Below are 17,892 nucleotides of genomic sequence, written 5' to 3'. Positions count from 1 at the left end.
TATTTAATAACTCTGTATCAGTTCAGAAAGATTATTATTAATGTTAGACAATATATATATATATATATATATATATATATATATATATATATATATATATATATATATATATATATATATATAATGTTGTATCTCGTTCTACCACAAACCTTAAAATAATAAAATATTCAGGTAACTTATAAACCGCCTTTCCTAATTTCTGTTCCTTTTGAATATGATGTTGGGTATGCACATTTAATGTTAATAATTTATCTAAATGACTTATCTAATAATTTAATTAAAATGTCTCTAGTAAATGGGGAACCAGTGAACAAGTAGTAGATTACAATAACTGGTCATCAACATCAACATCAGGACAAAATTTACTGTATAAAAATAAAGAAATGTTCTGTGTTGTGTTTTTTTTACAGGTGTTTTGCTTGTATTTTGAATTACACATTGCATTGTGTTGTTTTATTTTATTTTTACAGTGGAGGTTAATGTTATATCACCACAAGATGGCACAAGATACTAAACGTTTCTGATCTCTTCTACTCCAGTATTTCTGGTCCTGGAGTAGGCCTATGGGTCAATCCTGGGATTCAGTAAATTTTACATTTATGGTTATTAAATTATTACCCAGAGAGCAACAGAGTGTCAGCCCCACCCGACCCCACGTCCCCGACCTGCAAGATTTTCTGGTATTGTGAATATTAATAGCATAACCTTCATCTAAAGCATCAGTAATAGAACATTTATTAATACAGATTTGATTTTGTGAACATATATTTAAGTTACTGAGTTCAAATAAAAATAGAAATACCTGATTGCCTCTGAACATATTATTCAACCTCCCAAAACCATTTACATCTTATTTAATCACTTACTATATTAACCTCAAATAAGCCATGTTATCAGGGTATATCAAATGAATTATTTATTATAGCCAATAAAGGGAAGTGTGTATTGCGTGGTCGGGAGGGAGTTCAGGATAGGTGTGTGTCCTGTTTATGCAAGTTGATTATAACCTCTTGCATGTGGAAGTAGCCAACCGGGAAATTTTACATATTGAAACATTTTTATATACTGAAATAGTATAGGAATTTCATTGAAAGTATTGTTTGACTGATGCAGTGTTTGATGTGTGCTGGCATACGACAGAGCACTAAAGAAAGAGGACGTACATACACTAAAACCTCTGACAAAACCAGATTTCTTGAAGGTAGGCTATACATATGATCTATTTTAAGGAAATTTTGTGCTGAGATGTATAATGTTTTGTTACCGATTTATTTTTGATTTCACCTTTTACTCTCGATGTACTTTGAACTCATGTGAACCTTGTACCTGAACAACATGCTGGGCTGTCAATGGACGGATGAAATCACTTTTTCTTTTCTCTATCTACTGGTCATGTTTAACGCTGTGAAATGACAGACAGAACAAAATGGCAGAATCTTCATCAGCATTACCAAAGCCGATTGAGGCCAGGAGAACGAGTCTGGATGCACCACCATTAAGTCAGTAACCTAAAGAAAGAAAGAATATTGACAATTTGATAAGTGTAACATAAAATAACATGCCTGAAACAAATGACACTGAACTAGGCTTTATTCTGTCAGGCTTTTAATAATTGCTGATGAATTTTGATTCTTGTTTTAATCTTTTCTGGATAAAAGTTCTAAATGATAAATGGTGTTCCTCCATCTTCATCTTCAGCTCTGTCCTCCTCCAGTGGTCCTCTGGCAGAGGAGCTCCAGTGCTCGATCTGTCTGGATGTGTTCACTGATCCAGTCAGCACTCCATGTGGACACAGCTTCTGTAAGATCTGCCTGAACCAGTGCTGGGACAACAGTCAGACCTACAGATGTCCATTATGTAAAGAGCCATTCAGTAAAAGACCCGACCTCAAGATCAACACAGCACTCAGAGAGGTTGTGCTCCTCTTTAAAGGAAAGTCTGGTGAGAATAAATCTGAGGTTCTCTGTGACGATCCTGTGGAAAATCTTGAGGACTATATCTGTCAGAAACATGAGAAACCTCTGGAGCTGTTCTGTAGAGATGATCAGACATGTGTGTGTTTGCTCTGCGCTGTGAAAGACCACAAGACTCACAACACTGTTCCTGTAGAAGAGGAAAGCAGAGAGAGAAGGGTAGGACAAACCAACCCGAACTTTATTCAAACAGCAAACAAATAAATATCTGTAAGGTGGTCTAATATATAGTCAGTGTACAGTGACAATAAAATGTATCGAATCTGTAGCCTCAGCTGAAGACGATGCAGACAGACGTGCAGCAGATGATCCAGGACAGAATGAAGAGGATTCAAGATCTCAAACACTCAGCAAAACTCAAAAAAGTGAGTTCAGGAAAATATTACTGCTCAGATGATGCTCTTTCATATAGTCAACAATGCAGACTTCATAACAGATCTAGAAGCACATGGCTACTAAATATTCCTGTTTCATGCATCACATAAACCAAGACCAGCTAATGTGTGCCCAGAGTTTTGGGTTTCATTGTTTCAAAAATAGGGATTTCTGTGGGGCACTTCAGGAGGCTTTATGCAGTTGTGGTTTATGGCATGATGTTCACATTACCATTACAACAAATGTAAAATATTCTATATAAAGTTAAATCTATAAAATATAAAAAAATGATATGTATTCCTTGATTAATCAGGAAACATCAGAGAAAGAGAAAGCAGAGAGTATTGAGCTCTTCACTGATCTGATCGGCTCCATTGAGAGATGTCAGTCTGAGCTGCTGGAGATGATGAAGCAGAAGCAGAAAGCAGCAGAGAAGCAGGACGAAGAGCTCATTAAAGAGCTGGAGCAGGAGATCACTGAGCTAAAGAGGAGAGACGCTGAGCTGGAGCAGCTCTCACACACTGAGGATCATCTGCACCTCCTACAGGTCAGTGTAGGTCCTTCTGTCTGCTCACGTCACAGCACAACACTCCTCATGCTGAGGGATTTCTGCTCTCTCCTGCTGTAGATTTACCTGTCTCTGAGCAGACCTGCACACACCAGCAGCTGGACTGAGATCAGTAATGACACACACGTGAGTGTGGAGACTCTGAGGAAAACTTTGATTCAGCTGCAGGAGACTCTAGATGAGAAACTCAACAAAACTGGTAAGAGAAAATTAGACTTTATTAATTAAAAAATTAACTTTTTTAAATTTAAAAACTATGGTATGGTATGAGTATGTGTGTAGTGTGCGTTGTAGAACAAAACATCAAAGTATTGTCAAGTTTTCCGCAGGCTTTATTATACTCATAAAAATAATAGTAATAAAACAAAATCCCATGAAAATTAAACTAACTAAACAGAAGCATGAAAACACTATAATCAAAATGATCATGACTTCAAACACTTTCACCAGTTTTAAAACCTCTCATTTATTGTCATTTGTCTCTGCAGTTGAACTGAAGAGGATGCAGCAATACGCAGGTACAATCTGTGATGTAGGCCTACATGTTCACATTGTCACACAATAAGAGTTTGAATTTATACTACACATAATACATTGTTTTAGACATTAAAGACAGGAAAACTGTTATATTGTAAAGCTGTGATTCATATTTGATTTTTCTCTCAGTGGACGTGACTCTGGATCCTGATACATCTTATTCAAAACTCATCCTGTCTGATGGTGGAAAACAAGTAGCATATGGAGACATTAAGCTTGACCTCCCAGACAACCCAAAGCAGTTTGACACTTGTTGCTCTGTTTTGGCAAAACAGGGTTTCAGCTCAGGGAGATTTTATTTTGAGGTTCGGGTAAAGGGAAAGACTGAGTGGGATTTAGGAGTGGCCAGAGAATCCATAAACAGGAAAGGTATAATCACAGCAGCTCCTGAGAATGGATACTGGACTGTAGTTCTGAGGGATGGGAATCATTATAAGGCCCGTGAATCTCCTTCTGTCTCTCTGTCTCTGAGAGTGAAGCCTCAGGTCGTGGGTGTGTTTGTGGATTATGAGGAGGGTCTGGTCTCCTTTTATGATGTGGAGTCCAGATCTCTGATTTATTCTTTCACTGGTCAGTCTTTCACTGAGAAACTCTACCCATACTTCAGCCCTGGTACTAAAAACAAAGATAGAAATTCAGCACCACTGATCATCTCACATCAGATATTATAAATGTTTGGGGTTACAGATCTGATACAGAGATCCCTGATATATGGTGTTACAGCACTTCGGGCAACCCAAGCTCTGACTCGTGATATTGTCCCTGACTGGACTGATAACTGTGGTCTCTCCATTTCAAACATTCCCTGTATATTTTTTTGCAAAAAGATAACTACAAGTATACAAAAATACATTTTCCATTCTATGAACACTTGTTGGTTTCAAACAATTAATGTCATCACATTTGTTTGTATAGTATTTGTTTTCCAGCGTTGAAAATCTGCTGTAATATTTTTTTAATTAAGTTTCATTGTTTTTCTTAACAGTCAGAAATGTTTGCTAGAGCCATTTTAACTGTTTTCTGCTCTGTCTGTGAAAGTAAACATAACATTTTGCATCTGTCCTGTGTTCATTTCTATAAATAAAGATATAAATATTGAAAGATTATTGCGTCTCAACCTGAGAGTGAAACTGGATCACTGAAGAAAGGTCACAGCTGACATTCACTCACAGGTAAGTGATGGTAATATACTAAGAGAATGTTAACATTTTATTTTACAGTGTCCTTGTTACATGTTTCATATACTTACCATATTAATAACAGTAAATTATGCGATAGATATTCTATCTATGGACTCAGGGTTAATAAAAATCTTGTTTCTTCTGGATCTAAGCTCTGCACTGGTTCTGCTCTTTCCTGGCTCATCTCCTACATCAGCGACAGAAAATATGACCACCATACAAGGCTATAAATCTGCCACTGCTCCGCTTTCACAGGGTGTTCCTCAGGGCTCAGTTCTTGGTCCACTACTGTTTATCATTTATATATATATCCACTTGGCAACATCCTTCGCAGGCATGGTCTTAATTTTCATTGCTATGCTGATGACATCCACATTTACCTCACAACCACCTCTGATAGGCCATCCTTGCCTGACTCACTCACTGCATGTGAATTTCCTTAAACTAAATAATAGCAAAACTGAATTCCTGATGATTGGCTCTGCAACCACAGTCAAAAGAATGGACCTATCATTGGAAATTGATGAGTTTGATCTTAAGCCTTCTTCATCTGTCCATAATCTTGGTGTTTTATTTGACTCATCTCTCACTTTTGCCTCTCATATTTCATCTGTTGTTAAAAACTCTTTTTTCCATCTCCGTAATATTGCACGTCTTCAAACTTCTCTCACTCAGGCTGATGCTGAAATATTAATTAATGCATTAATCACATCCCATTTGGATTATTGCAATGCTCTGTTTCTATGTCTTCCTAAAAAACGTATTGCTAGGTTACAGTATGTTCAGAAATCTGCAGCCAGAGTTCTCACCTCCACCAGGCGCTCCACTCACATAACCCCTTTTCTGCGTGATCTTCACTACTTCACTACAAGGTACTACTTCTAACATTTAAGGCATTAAACCATCTTGCACCTCCATATCTGTCTGACTTACTACACCACTACTCTCCTGCCCGGTTCCTCAGATCATCTGAGCTTGGTCTTTTGTCCACTCCTCGTTTTAGGTTGTCCAATGTTGGTCGTGGGGCATTTAGTATCAATTATGGAATTTGCTTCCCTTACCCTTGCGTAATTTATCAGGACTGTCTATCTTCAAGAACTAGCTTAAGACATATTAATTTAATTTGTGTTTTGAATAATATGGCTATAGAAGGCCTGTGCTTGTCTTGTGTTTGTGAGCATGCTAATGTACTATTGTGAAAATGTATTGTCTAACACTATATGTCCAGCGACCTTGAGCTTTGAAAAGGCGCTATATAAATAAAAATTCTTCTTCTTCTTTTTCTTCTTCTACATGCAACTAACCCTCAGCCACACCCTATAATCATACCCTTAATATAAAATTACACAGCAACAATGACGCCTAAAATACAAGAGAACCAATTACAAATAGACATCTTGTAAATCTTCTCCTGTCTCTGAGAGTGAAGCCTCAGGTCGTGGGTGTGTTTGTGGATTATGAGGAGGGTCTGGTCTCCTTTTATGATGTGGAGTCCAGCTGTCATATTTATTCTTTCACTGGCCAGTCTTTCACTGAGAAACTCTACTCATACTTCAGCCCTTGTAATAATAATAATAGAAAAAAGCACCACTGATCATCTCAGGTCAGATGAATATATTGACACCAAAAATGAACATAAAAAATTATATATTTGTTCTGTGAATACTTGCTGTTAATAAATGATGAAGTCATAATACAATTAATGAAGTATCATAAACACTTGAACCAATGTATTAAACTTAAGCATCTGTAAGCAGTTCTAATTCAGCATAAAGGGAACTTTCTTATGACATGACACACCTAAAGAGATCATTCTAAAGACCCACCAAACATTTGAGAGGGAAATATGAGAGAAATGCATTTTTTTCTCTTTTAGGTAACATTGTTTTATTTTATTTTTAGCCTACACTGGGTTGACTTGTCAATTTCATAGTAGTAGGCTAGATAACTATAGCTTATGGAAAACTATCATAACATTATTATTTTTTTAAACTAGGATAATCCTCAACAAAGTCGGGACTGTAAAGTATACAGATAAAGATGATTATCTTTAAAGATGAAGATTATAAAGATGAACAAAAATTATAAGATGTACTTAATTATATAGGCCTAGCAGTAGTAGCCTGTGTTTTCTTAGTGTTTGATAAATGAGTCATACGTTAATACTAAAGCTGCTCTGATGAATTTGGTGAATTTATTCAAGATTGTAATTCAAACCATTAAAGCTGCAAAATTCAAGATTCATTAAAAAAAAATTCGTGAATCGAACTACATGGGTCGCTTATTTTGTAGGCCTGTTTTTGTGTGTAGCCTACTGTAGCGCAAAAATGGTGCTGCTGAAAAGCCCTGCAGAAAACATGTGATTTGCGACACTTGTGGTGAGTCTTTTCAAACATGTAAATAGTTATGCAGTGCTCTGCTCACCAAATAACTTTTGAATTGAATTTGAGAGGACTTATATTTTTTCATATGGAAGAGGGTTTCTACAGTAGCGTAGCTGCAATATAACATTCAATACAGAGTTAAATGATGTTGTGTTCCATGAGGAAAAATGGAAATGACATCATTGCGGGCGAGTGAGAGCTTTAGTGAAAGTGAAACTAAACTACAACACAACAGTCTAAAACTACTGAACTATTTTTCGTTTCTTAAACAACAGAAGATTGTTTCAGATAATCTCAGACAACTGCTCATACAATAGGTAAGTGATATTAGCTATACAATTTTACTGTAGGACATGTTTTTAGCGTTAATGGTCTGCTTAACAAAACCAGGATTTATGCATTAGTGAAGTACACAACCAGTTTTCAAAATTTTGATAAGTTTGCTTCATTGAATTGATAGTAGAATTGTATTGATAGCACGCAATTTGATTGGTTTTAAAGAAAATAATTATGTGTTGTCAGGATTTAAGAACCAGGAAGTAGCCTGAATGAACTTCAGACTAAGAAACAGAAGGGAAATCTGAAGTTGAACATTTTTATTACATTATGAGTTAAACCTTTTACTACAACTGTTGAGTGGGATAAAACGTTGTGCTAATTGTGTGTTATGTGTGGTGATTTTGTCCTATATAGGCTTAAAGAGAAGAAAAGAGCAATGGCAGAATCATCAACAAAACAAAGCGAGGCCAAGAGGAGTCTGGAGAGACCGCTAACAAGTCAGTAACTGAAAGAAAGAACTCAGGTCAAATGACACTGATCGAGTCTTACTTTATTATTTTTTTCTCCATATAATAGCCAACTAATTGCTAGCCTAATTATTGATGTGTTTTTGCTTTAATCATTTTCATGTGTAAATCAGTTCCAAATCATAAATTGTGTTCCTCCATCTTTGTCTTCAGCTCTGTCCTCCTCCAGTGGTCCTCTGGCAGAGGAGCTCCAGTGCTCGATCTGTCTGGATGTGTTCACTGATCCAGTCAGCACTCCATGTGGACACAGCTTCTGTAAGATCTGCCTGAACCAGTGCTGGGACAACAGTCAGACCTACAGATGTCCATTATGTAAAGAGCCATTCAGTAAAAGACCCGACCTCAAGATCAACACAGCACTCAGAGAGGTTGTGCTCCTCTTTAAAGGAAAGTCTGGTGAGAGTACATCTGAGGTTCTCTGTGACATCTGTGATGATATAAAGATGAAAGCTCTGAAGTTGTGCCTGGTGTGTCAAAACTCTTACTGTCAAACTCACCTGGAGCCTCATCAGAGAGTCCCAAATTTAAAGAAACACAAACTGATCGATCCTGTGGAGAATCTGGAGGACTATATCTGTCAGAAACATGAGAAACCTCTGGAGCTGTTCTGTAGAGATGATCAGACATGTGTGTGTTTGCTCTGCGCTGTGACAAACCACAAGACTCACAACACTGTTCCTGTAGAAGAGGAAAGCAGAGAGAGAAGGGTAGGTCAAACATTTACAGTATTGTTCAAAATAATAGCAGTACAATGTGACTAACCAGAATAATCAAGGTTTTTCGTATATTTTTTTATTGCTACGTGGCAAACAAGTTACCAGTAGGTTCAGTAGATTCTCAGAAAACAAATGAGACCCAGCATTCATGATATGCACGCTCTTAAGGCTGTGCAATTGGGCAATTAGTTGAATTAGTTGAAAGGGCTGTGTTCAAAAAAATAGCAGTGTGGCATTCAATCACTGAGGTCATCAATTTTGTGAAGAAGCAGGTGTGAATCAGGTGGCCCCTATTTAAGGATGAAGCCAACACTTGTTGAACATGCATTTGAAAGCTGAGGAAAATGGGTCGTTCAAGACATTGTTCAGAAGAACAGCGACTTTGATTAAAAAGTTGATTAGAGAGGGGAAAACCTATAAAGAGGTGCAAAAAATGATAGGCTGTTCAGCTAAAATGATCTCCAATGCCTTAAAATGGAGAGCAAAACCAGAGAGACGTGGAAGAAAACGGAAGACAACCATCAAAATGGATAGAAGAATAACCAGAATGGCAAAGGCTCAGCCAATGATCACCTCCAGGATGATCAAAGACAGTCTGGAGTTACCTGTAAGTACTGTGACAGTTAGAAGACGTCTGTGTGAGGCTAATCTATTTTCAAGAATCCCCCGCAAAGTCCCTCTGTTAAAAAAAAGGCATGTGCAGAAGAGGTTACAATTTGCCAAAGAACACATCAACTGGCCTAAAGAGAAATGGAGGAACATTTTGTGGACTGATGAGAGTAAAATTGTTCTTTTTGGGTCCAAGGGCCACAGGCAGTTTGTGAGACGACCCCCAAACTCTGAATTCAAGCCACAGTACACAGTGAAGACAGTGAAGCATGGAGGTGCAAGCATCATGATATGGGCATGTTTCTCCTACTATGGTGTTGGGCCTATTTATCGCATACCAGGGATCATGGATCAGTTTGCATATGTTAAAATACTTGACGAGGTCATGTTGCCCTATGCTGAAGAGGACATCCCCTTGAAACGGTTGTTTCAACAAGACAATGACCCAAAACACACTAGTAAACGGGCAAAGTCTTGGTTCCAAACCAACAAAATTAATGTTATGGAGTGGCCAGCCCAATCTCCAGACCTTAATCCAATTGAGAACTTGTGGGGTGATATCAAAAATGCTGTTTCGAAAGCAAAACCAAGAAATGTGAATGAATTGTGGAATGTTGTTAAAGAATCATGGAGTGGAATAACAGCTGAGAGGTGCCACAAGTTGGTTGACTCCATGCCACACAGATGTCAAGCAGTTTTAAAAAACTGTGGTCATACAACTAAATATTAGTTTAGTGATTCACAGGATTGCTAAATCCCAGAAAAAAAAAATGTTTGTACAAAATAGTTTTGAGTTTGTACAGTCAAAGGTAGACACTGCTATTTTTTTTAACACACCCCTTTCAACTAATTGCCCAATTGCACAGCCTTAAGAGCGTGCATATCATGAATGCTGGGTCTTGTTTGTTTTCTGACAATCTACTGAACCTACTGGTAACTTGTTTGCCACGTAGCATTAAAAAATATACTAAAAACCTTGATTATTCTGGTTAGTCACATTGTACTGCTATTATTTTAAACAAAACTGTACATGCTTTAACTTTGTTCAAACAGCAAACAAATAAATATCTGTAAGGTCTGAAATATAATGTTCAATGATATGACTTATCGGAATCTGTAGCCTCAGCTGATGACGATGCAGACAGACGTGCAGCAGATGATCCAGGACAGAATGAAGAGGATTCAAGATCTCAAACACTCAGCAAAACTCAAAAAAGTGAGCTCAGGAAAATATTACTGCTCAGATGATGCTCTTTCATATAGTCAACAATGCAGACTTTATGACAGATCTAGAAACACATGCATGGCTACTAAATATGCCCATTTCATGCTAACGTGTGCCCAGAGTTTTGAGTTTCATTTTTTGATTTCTGTGGGCCACTAAAGGCTCGGGTCACAAAGACTATTTTTTTCCTTGTTGCAGGTGGTGTTATGCAATTGTGGTTTATGGCATTGTATTCACTAACCATTATATTATAAATTTAGGACAAATGTTTTAAAAAAGGGCCTATATGATACCTATAAAATTAATAAGGCCAACAATAAAAAAAATGATATGCATTCCTTGATTAATCAGGAAACATCAGAGAAAGAGAAAGCAGAGAGTATTGAGCTCTTCACTGATCTGATCGGCTCCATTGAGAGATGTCAGTCTGAGCTGCTGGAGATGATGGAGCAGAAGCAGAAAGCAGCAGAGAAGCAGAACGAAGAGCTCATGAAAGAGCTGGAGCAGGAGATCACTGAGCTAAAGAGGAGAGACGCTGAGCTGGAGCAGCTCTCACACACTGAGGATCATCTGCACCTCCTACAGGTCAGTGTAGGTCCTTCTGTCTGCTCACGTCACAGCACAACACTCCTCATGCTGAGGGATTTCTGCTCTCTCCTGCTGTAGATGTACCTGTCTCTGAGCAGACCTGCACACACCAGCAGCTGGACTGAGATCAGTAATGACACACACGTGAGTGTGGAGACTCTGAGGAAAACTTTGATTCAGCTGCAGGAGACTCTAGATGAGAAACTCAACAAAACTGGTAAGAGATTGTCAGGTTTTCTTGTGCCATAGGTCTTCATTCTGAGCAATACGTCTATGATTGTCCTACTGTATTCTTTTCTGATTTTTTTTTTTTTAAATGCTTTTATTTCATGCTAAGAATAGTACATATTCATTAACATATTTACTGACAAATCGCTTACTGACTTACTGATAAAATTAAAATGTATTTGGAGTACTTTTTTATTGGACTGCACTGCACATTTCTTAATGTTAAGCCTAAAATGTGTTTTTATATCACTATTTGTAGTGGTAGTATTTAAATGAATGCTTAAAGTATACTCGCAATAGTTCAATTTTAGTACAATTAAATATACTAAAGTATCTTTAGTTTAACCTCAGTACTGCTTCTGGATTGCTAAAAAACATTAAGTACAATATTAGTTGTTCCAATATAGCAGACTTTTAGATCCATGTTGGTATATTTATTTTTCGCTATTGGGTAATTCTTGCTTAATTTATAAACTTGGAATAGTTAATATGTCAATTGTAAAACAGGAATTGAACACAGAGTACTTGTTGTATCATTGTAAAACTTGTTAAAACTTGTCATAATCATTTATTGGCCTTGTCTCCACAGTGATGAAGAGAATACAGCAATATGCAGGTAAACTCTGTGATGTGCATGTTCACATTGTCCGAATGTATAAGTAAAATAAATGTACAGTCTAACTCTCTGTAATTATAGTGTACCTATAAAGTATGTATGTGTAGAGAAGGGAACAGTATGTAAAGTTTGGGGAATAAAGGGGTGACTATAATGAAAATTAACAAATGATTTATACTATAAGTATTTTAGAACTAAAGGTTACTTATTCTACTATTATGACAGTCGTGGCCTGGTGTGCCAAAACACTTATTTATAAACTTTAATATGTCATGAAAAAACAATTAAAAAATGCGTAACATTTTGAAAAGTCTTGTGTGGAACCTGCCTTATTATGTTGGCAAATCAATTGTACCTGTTGATGGGGCAAAATAGAGAAAAAGCCCAGCATAAGGGCCAGTGTTGATTTGTGCAGTTCATGCAGCATGTTTAATAAACGCACAGTTGATAGCTCACTTCAGTGTTCCCTCTCGTGACATGGCGCCAGAAGTTTACGTTACACCCACAACCAAATTCATCGAGTTTTGAGTGATAATGTTCAAGTTCAACACACCAGAGGCTTTTAACTTTGCACAGCCTGCGACTTGGCCTGCATGGGTCCAGCGGTTCTCCCGGTTTCGCATCGCAACGAAGCTGAACAAGGAAAGTGGTGAAGTACAAGTAAATTCCCTGCTCTATACAATGAACAAAGATGCCGAAGCGGTATTCGGATTGTTCACGTTTGCCGAAGCTTCACAAGCAAATAATTACGAAACTGTTGTTGGCAAATTTAATAATATAAAAATTGTGTCTGTTAAAAGGCACAAAGACACCCTTTACGTTTATGCTCCTATAACTGTTGTTTTAGCTGAGCGGGGGCTCTGGGCATTAACTTTAACAGCTCCGTGTTGCAAGGACCAATCCGGATCTTTTTTTTTTTCTTCTATAGACTGTACTCACAAAGATATAACGCTAAAGATAAACTTAAAAATTTCCCGGAGTTGTCCTTTAAGTCAGATGCCACTCCTTACAGTCTCGCCAGCCCTTGCAGAATTCCCTTTCCCCTGTTGCCTATGGTAGAAGCGGAGCTGATGCGCATGCAGTCCTTAGGAATAATCGCTGAAGTCACCGAACCAATGGAATTGTGCGCCCCAGTGGTGCCTGTAGTGAAGAGAAATGGTTCTGTCAGTATTTGTGTCGACCTCAAACGTTTGAATCAGGCTGTAAAACGAGTGCTTCATTCTCCCGACATTAGAGGAGATTGCCCCCAAACTCTCAGGAGCCCTGTGTATTTTCTACTCTGGATGCATCCTCAGGGTTTTGGCAAATCCCTTTGGACCCAAGCTGCGTGAAGTTGACCACAATTTTAACTCCAGTGGGACAGTTCTCTTTTTATAGACTACTGTTTGGCATTACTTCAGCACCTGAAATCTTCCAAATAGAAATCAGTAGACTTTTACCTGGACACAAAGGGACTGTAGTTTTCTTGGATGACATACTTGTTTATGGCAATGACTAAAACAAGCATGATGAGTATCTTGAGTCTGTTTTGAGAACTATCAGAGAGTCAGGTCTGAAACTGAACTGTGATAAATGTCACTTTAACAAATCTGAGCTGCAGTACTTCGGCCACACCATCAGTCATGAAGGAATCAAGCCTGAGGCAACCAAGGTAAAGGCAATCACTGATATGCCTAGTCCCACTAATATGACAAAGCTCAGGCAAATTCTGGGAATAATAATTAATTATTCGCCAGAGTTTTGTACATAGCTCCAGCCAGTCACAGCTCTACTGAAGAAAGATGCAAGCTGGCTTTGGACAGAAGTTCACGAGCAGGCTCTGAATAAATTGAAGTGCAAGTTAGCCACAGCTCCTGTTCTTGCATATTACGATCCTGAGAACCCCACTATGGTCAGTGCAGATGCGAGTAGTTTTGGTTTAGGAGCTGCTTTGCTCCATGGTGATACAGCTCGTGCCGTTGCATTCTGCTCCAGGACCTGGACTGAAGCGGAGCGCAGATACTCTCAAATAGAAAAAGGAGTGTCTAGGTTGAGTGTGGGCATGTGAGCGGTTCACCCGCTACCTTCAAGACTTGGACAAATTTTGCCTGCAAACAGACAACAAACCTTTGGTCCCACTCATTAACTTTTATGACATTGATCGGGCCCCATTATGGTGTCCGCAGTTACTAATGCGCCTCATGCGCTTCAATGTGAAAGCAGTGCATGTCCCTGGAAAATGTTTGGTGGTGGTGGACACACTTTCTCAGAATCCTCTTAGAGGGCACTGCTGCTCAGAGATGGAGGATGAGGTGAAGCCATAGCATATACCCTTCCAGCTGAGTGGTTATCATACTGCAAGGGCTTCCTTGTCTGTTGTCAATAGGCTGCTCCTGTACGAGGACAGGATTGTCATTCCGGAGTCAATGAGGGAGGAAGTGTTACGTCAAATTCATGAAGGGCATCACAGTGCAGTCAGAGGGCAAAGATGTCAGTTTGGTGGCCTGCAATAGGTAATGATATTAACAGGAAGGTCTCAGTGTGCACCTTTTGTCAATCCCACCAACCTACACAAAGGAATGAACCCTTGATCACTACCCCCTTGCCTGCTGGTCCCTGGTGAAAAATTGCTGCATATTTGAAGAGTTGAATAGTAAAACTTACTTAGTAGTTGTAGACTATTACTTGCGTAACATTGAAATAGCCCACGTTTAAACACCATCCACCTTCCATGTTATCAAAATACTGAGGTGCATGTTTGTAAGTGCATGTTTGGGAATTCCCAGGGAGCTTGTGTCTGATTACGGCATACAATTCATCTCGGCTGAATTTCTGCAGTTCTGTGCAGACTACGATTTTCACCACACAACCTCAAGTCCTCATTTTCCCCAAGCCAATGGAGCTGCAGAGAGAGCAGTTCAAACTGCAAAACGGATTCTAAGCCAACCTGACCCTCATATGGCACTCATGTGCTACCAGGCGACGGCCATTGCTGCAACTGGACTAAACCCTGATAATGACAGGTCAACAGATCCGAACCAACCTGCCAATGCTTGAGGAAAAACACCAGCCTCAACCCATTGATTACAAAGCCATGGAGTGGAAGGATAAAGCTGCAAAGGAATCCTACAAGTTCTTCTATGGAGACACTCTGTTCGTGTTTTACCAGAACTTCAACCTGGGGAGAAAGTTCTTCTTAAACTGGACAGTGAGAAAGGCTGGAAAACACTTTCTTACATTTACTTTCTTACAAAAGATCTTACATGGTGCAAACACAGAACGTAGCAGTTCTACACAGAAACTGTAAGCATCTGCAAGCGATGCCACTGAAACCAGATGCTGCTGGGTGCAGTGAACCTCAAGGACTGAGGAATTTGTGGCCCTCCTGGCACAGGGACGGAACATTTAAATATTCCTGCGGCTGTTCCTGTGAAGGCATCACCAGTGATAACTTCCAGTGGAAGAGTTGCGAAACAGCAAAACATTACTTAGACTAAAATTAGTCACAGTGACTGATTAGAGAGTTACTTTGTTCTATTGTCCCTCTTGTGACAAGCCGTGCATGGATTAAGGCCACTGGAACCAGGATCGTAATTTAAACGCACTGTGTGTGTCATCTCTCATCACAGGAGCGGAAATCCTAGTTCTGATTCTATTGTTTGTCGTTTAAACGTGCATGTTGCATATCTTTATTTTATACAGTATATTTTATATGAAGTAGCATTGATTACTGCTGAGGGGAGGATACATTTTATCCCCTACCGGAAATCTCCCCTGTCCCTCCCTGCAAATCGCACCTTGTCTACACCTACATTCTTTATAGGTACAATATTATTACAGAACGTTGCATTGTAAATTCAGTTTGCATATGCTGTACTTTATGCTATACTACATATGCTGTACTGTAATCGAAAGCATTACATTACTACAGTTTATAGCCATACAGCAAAATCTACACACCCAAGTCATTGTTTTGTGTTGTGATTTATATCTGATTTTTCAGTGGACGTGACTCTGGATCCTGATACAGCTTTTCCAAAGCTCATCCTGTCTGATGGTGGAAAACAAGTAGCATATGGAGACATTAAGCTTGAACTCCCAGACAACCCCAAGAGGTTTGACACTTGTTGCTCTGTTTTGGCAAAAGAGGGATTCAGCTCAGGGAGATTTTATTTTGAGGTTCAGGTAAAGGGAAAGACTGAGTGGGATTTAGGAGTGGCCAGAGAATCCATAAACAGGAAAGGTAAAATCACAGCAGCTCCTGAGAATGGATACTGGACTGTAGTTCTGAGGGATGGGAATCATTATAAGGCTCGTGAATCTCCTTCTGTCTCTCTGTCTCTGATAGTGAAGCCTCAGGTCGTGGGTGTGTTTGTGGATTATGAGGAGGGTCTGGTCTCCTTTTATGATGTGGAGGCTAGATCTCTCATTTGTTCTTTCACTGGTCAGTCTTTCACTGAGAAACTCTACCCATACTTCAGCCCATGTAATAATAAAAAAAATGCAGCACCACTGATCATCTCACAAGTCAGATGCAATGAATGAATTTTACACTAAATATGAACATGAAAATAACAAATGTTTGGTGCTAAGAATACGTGTGGCCGTTAAATGATGATATTTAAAATAATTTTAAAAAAAATTATACTTTTTTTTTAATAATGTGTAGATATTTTCATTGTTTTTATGAAGGTTTAGACATGTTTCATCAGACCATTTTTTCTGCTGTGAAAGAGAAATTACATGTAAAATCTGAATAAAGTCATATGTTTATTTCTATAACTGGAGTTGAAGGAACCATCACATACAGTACATACGGGAAGGACATTTTATAATAATAAAAAAAAAACAGCATGCCTATGTAAACAAGACTATGAGGTATCCATTCACAATCTGTTCAGAGGTTTTTACCGTCTTTACTGTTCCATTGAATTATTCTTTGTCGTGTGATTTCTTATTGTAGACAAAAGGAGGGCTTTCATTTCTTTCCCATTTACATGAATATGATATTTACAATAAACAAAATAAATAAAAAGAGGATATTATCTTGTAGAAAAACAATTGGAGAAACTGTCTCCATTCTTACTGACAACCAGCAATGTATATCAAACCAAAAATTAGAAGTAACTTAATAAAAGAATATGTGATTAAGTGTTTCCAGATCAGAAGAACAAAAGCCACAATGAAATCTTTTCTGTATAAAAGCGTCAGTATGTGGTTATGTCAGACAATGTTACAACAATCACTAACAGGGTAAATCCTAAACATCATTTTGTAATGAGTTTCATTAACCTTCAGAGCAATAGGGTATGTAATAAACATAAACATTAAAGAGCTGGAGCAGGAGCTCACAGAGACGCTGAGCTGGAGCAGCTCTCACACACTGAGGATCACCTGCACCTCCTACAGGTCAGTGTAGGTCCTTCTGTCTGCTCACGTCACAGCACAACACTCCTCATGCTGAGGGATTTCTGCTCTCTCCTGCTGTAGATTTACCTGTCTCTGAGCAGACCTGCACACACCAGCAGCTGGACTGAGATCAGTAATGACACACACGTGAGTGTGGAGACTCTGATGAGATCTCTGATTCAGCTGCAGGAGACTCTAGATGAGAAACTCAACAAAACTGGTAAGAGAATGTCAGAATTTCTTGTGACAATAAACATAACCTCTCTGAGGTTTCGACATCCCCCAGAAAATATAATCACTAGGGTGTATAGTAATAAGATAATAAGTTTAAATTCTTTGTAAATTTGTTTGACCCGAAAAGTTCTACATTAAAAAAATTTTAAAGAACGGATATAAGTAATATTTTCCATACACTGTTTTCATTGGAAATGTATAACCTAATGTTGAATACTGATGTGAGTGTGATAGACCTACCAAATGTGACTTTTGTCCCGAGGTGATCACTGATCTACAGCATAAGCATGTTGTCTGAAGTTCCTTCAATAAGTCTTTTCATCATATTGTAATTACAACCTTCTCCCCAGAAGCTGTGAACTGTCAGGTCTGTGGCACAGGTGAGGGTGGTGCTATAAGCAGCCTGTATCCTATCAGTGACAGGGGGGTATCTTTGGAGATGTTTGGCCCTACAAAGGGCTGGT

The 17,892-nt window shown here is 38.5% G+C and overlaps 2 protein-coding genes across 2 annotated transcripts; both read left to right on the top strand.

The window, feature by feature from the left end:
* The first annotated feature begins 227 nt into the window (after positions 1-227).
* On the top strand, positions 228-4,515 carry LOC137085295 (E3 ubiquitin-protein ligase TRIM39-like). The gene is made up of 7 exons (XM_067451847.1): positions 228-1,499; positions 1,699-2,132; positions 2,243-2,338; positions 2,662-2,895; positions 2,977-3,115; positions 3,405-3,434; positions 3,583-4,515. The coding sequence occupies exons 1-7, from the start codon at positions 1,427-1,429 to the stop codon at positions 4,122-4,124; spliced, it is 1,548 nt and encodes a 515-aa protein (XP_067307948.1). The 5' UTR covers positions 228-1,426; the 3' UTR covers positions 4,125-4,515.
* A 2,514-nt stretch (positions 4,516-7,029) lies between these two features.
* LOC137084740 (E3 ubiquitin-protein ligase TRIM39-like) lies at positions 7,030-16,875 on the top strand. The gene is made up of 8 exons (XM_067451147.1): positions 7,030-7,335; positions 7,712-7,794; positions 7,978-8,531; positions 10,270-10,365; positions 10,726-10,959; positions 11,041-11,179; positions 11,780-11,806; positions 15,789-16,875. The coding sequence occupies exons 2-8, from the start codon at positions 7,734-7,736 to the stop codon at positions 16,328-16,330; spliced, it is 1,653 nt and encodes a 550-aa protein (XP_067307248.1). The 5' UTR covers positions 7,030-7,335; positions 7,712-7,733; the 3' UTR covers positions 16,331-16,875.
* The last annotated feature ends 1,017 nt before the right edge of the window (positions 16,876-17,892 follow it).

Source organism: Pseudorasbora parva, chromosome 8, assembly GCF_024679245.1.
Source record: "Pseudorasbora parva isolate DD20220531a chromosome 8, ASM2467924v1, whole genome shotgun sequence".
Lineage (NCBI taxonomy): Eukaryota > Metazoa > Chordata > Actinopteri > Cypriniformes > Gobionidae > Pseudorasbora > Pseudorasbora parva.
Note: the sequence above shows the minus strand (reverse complement) of the source record. Positions and strands in the feature narration are given on the sequence as shown.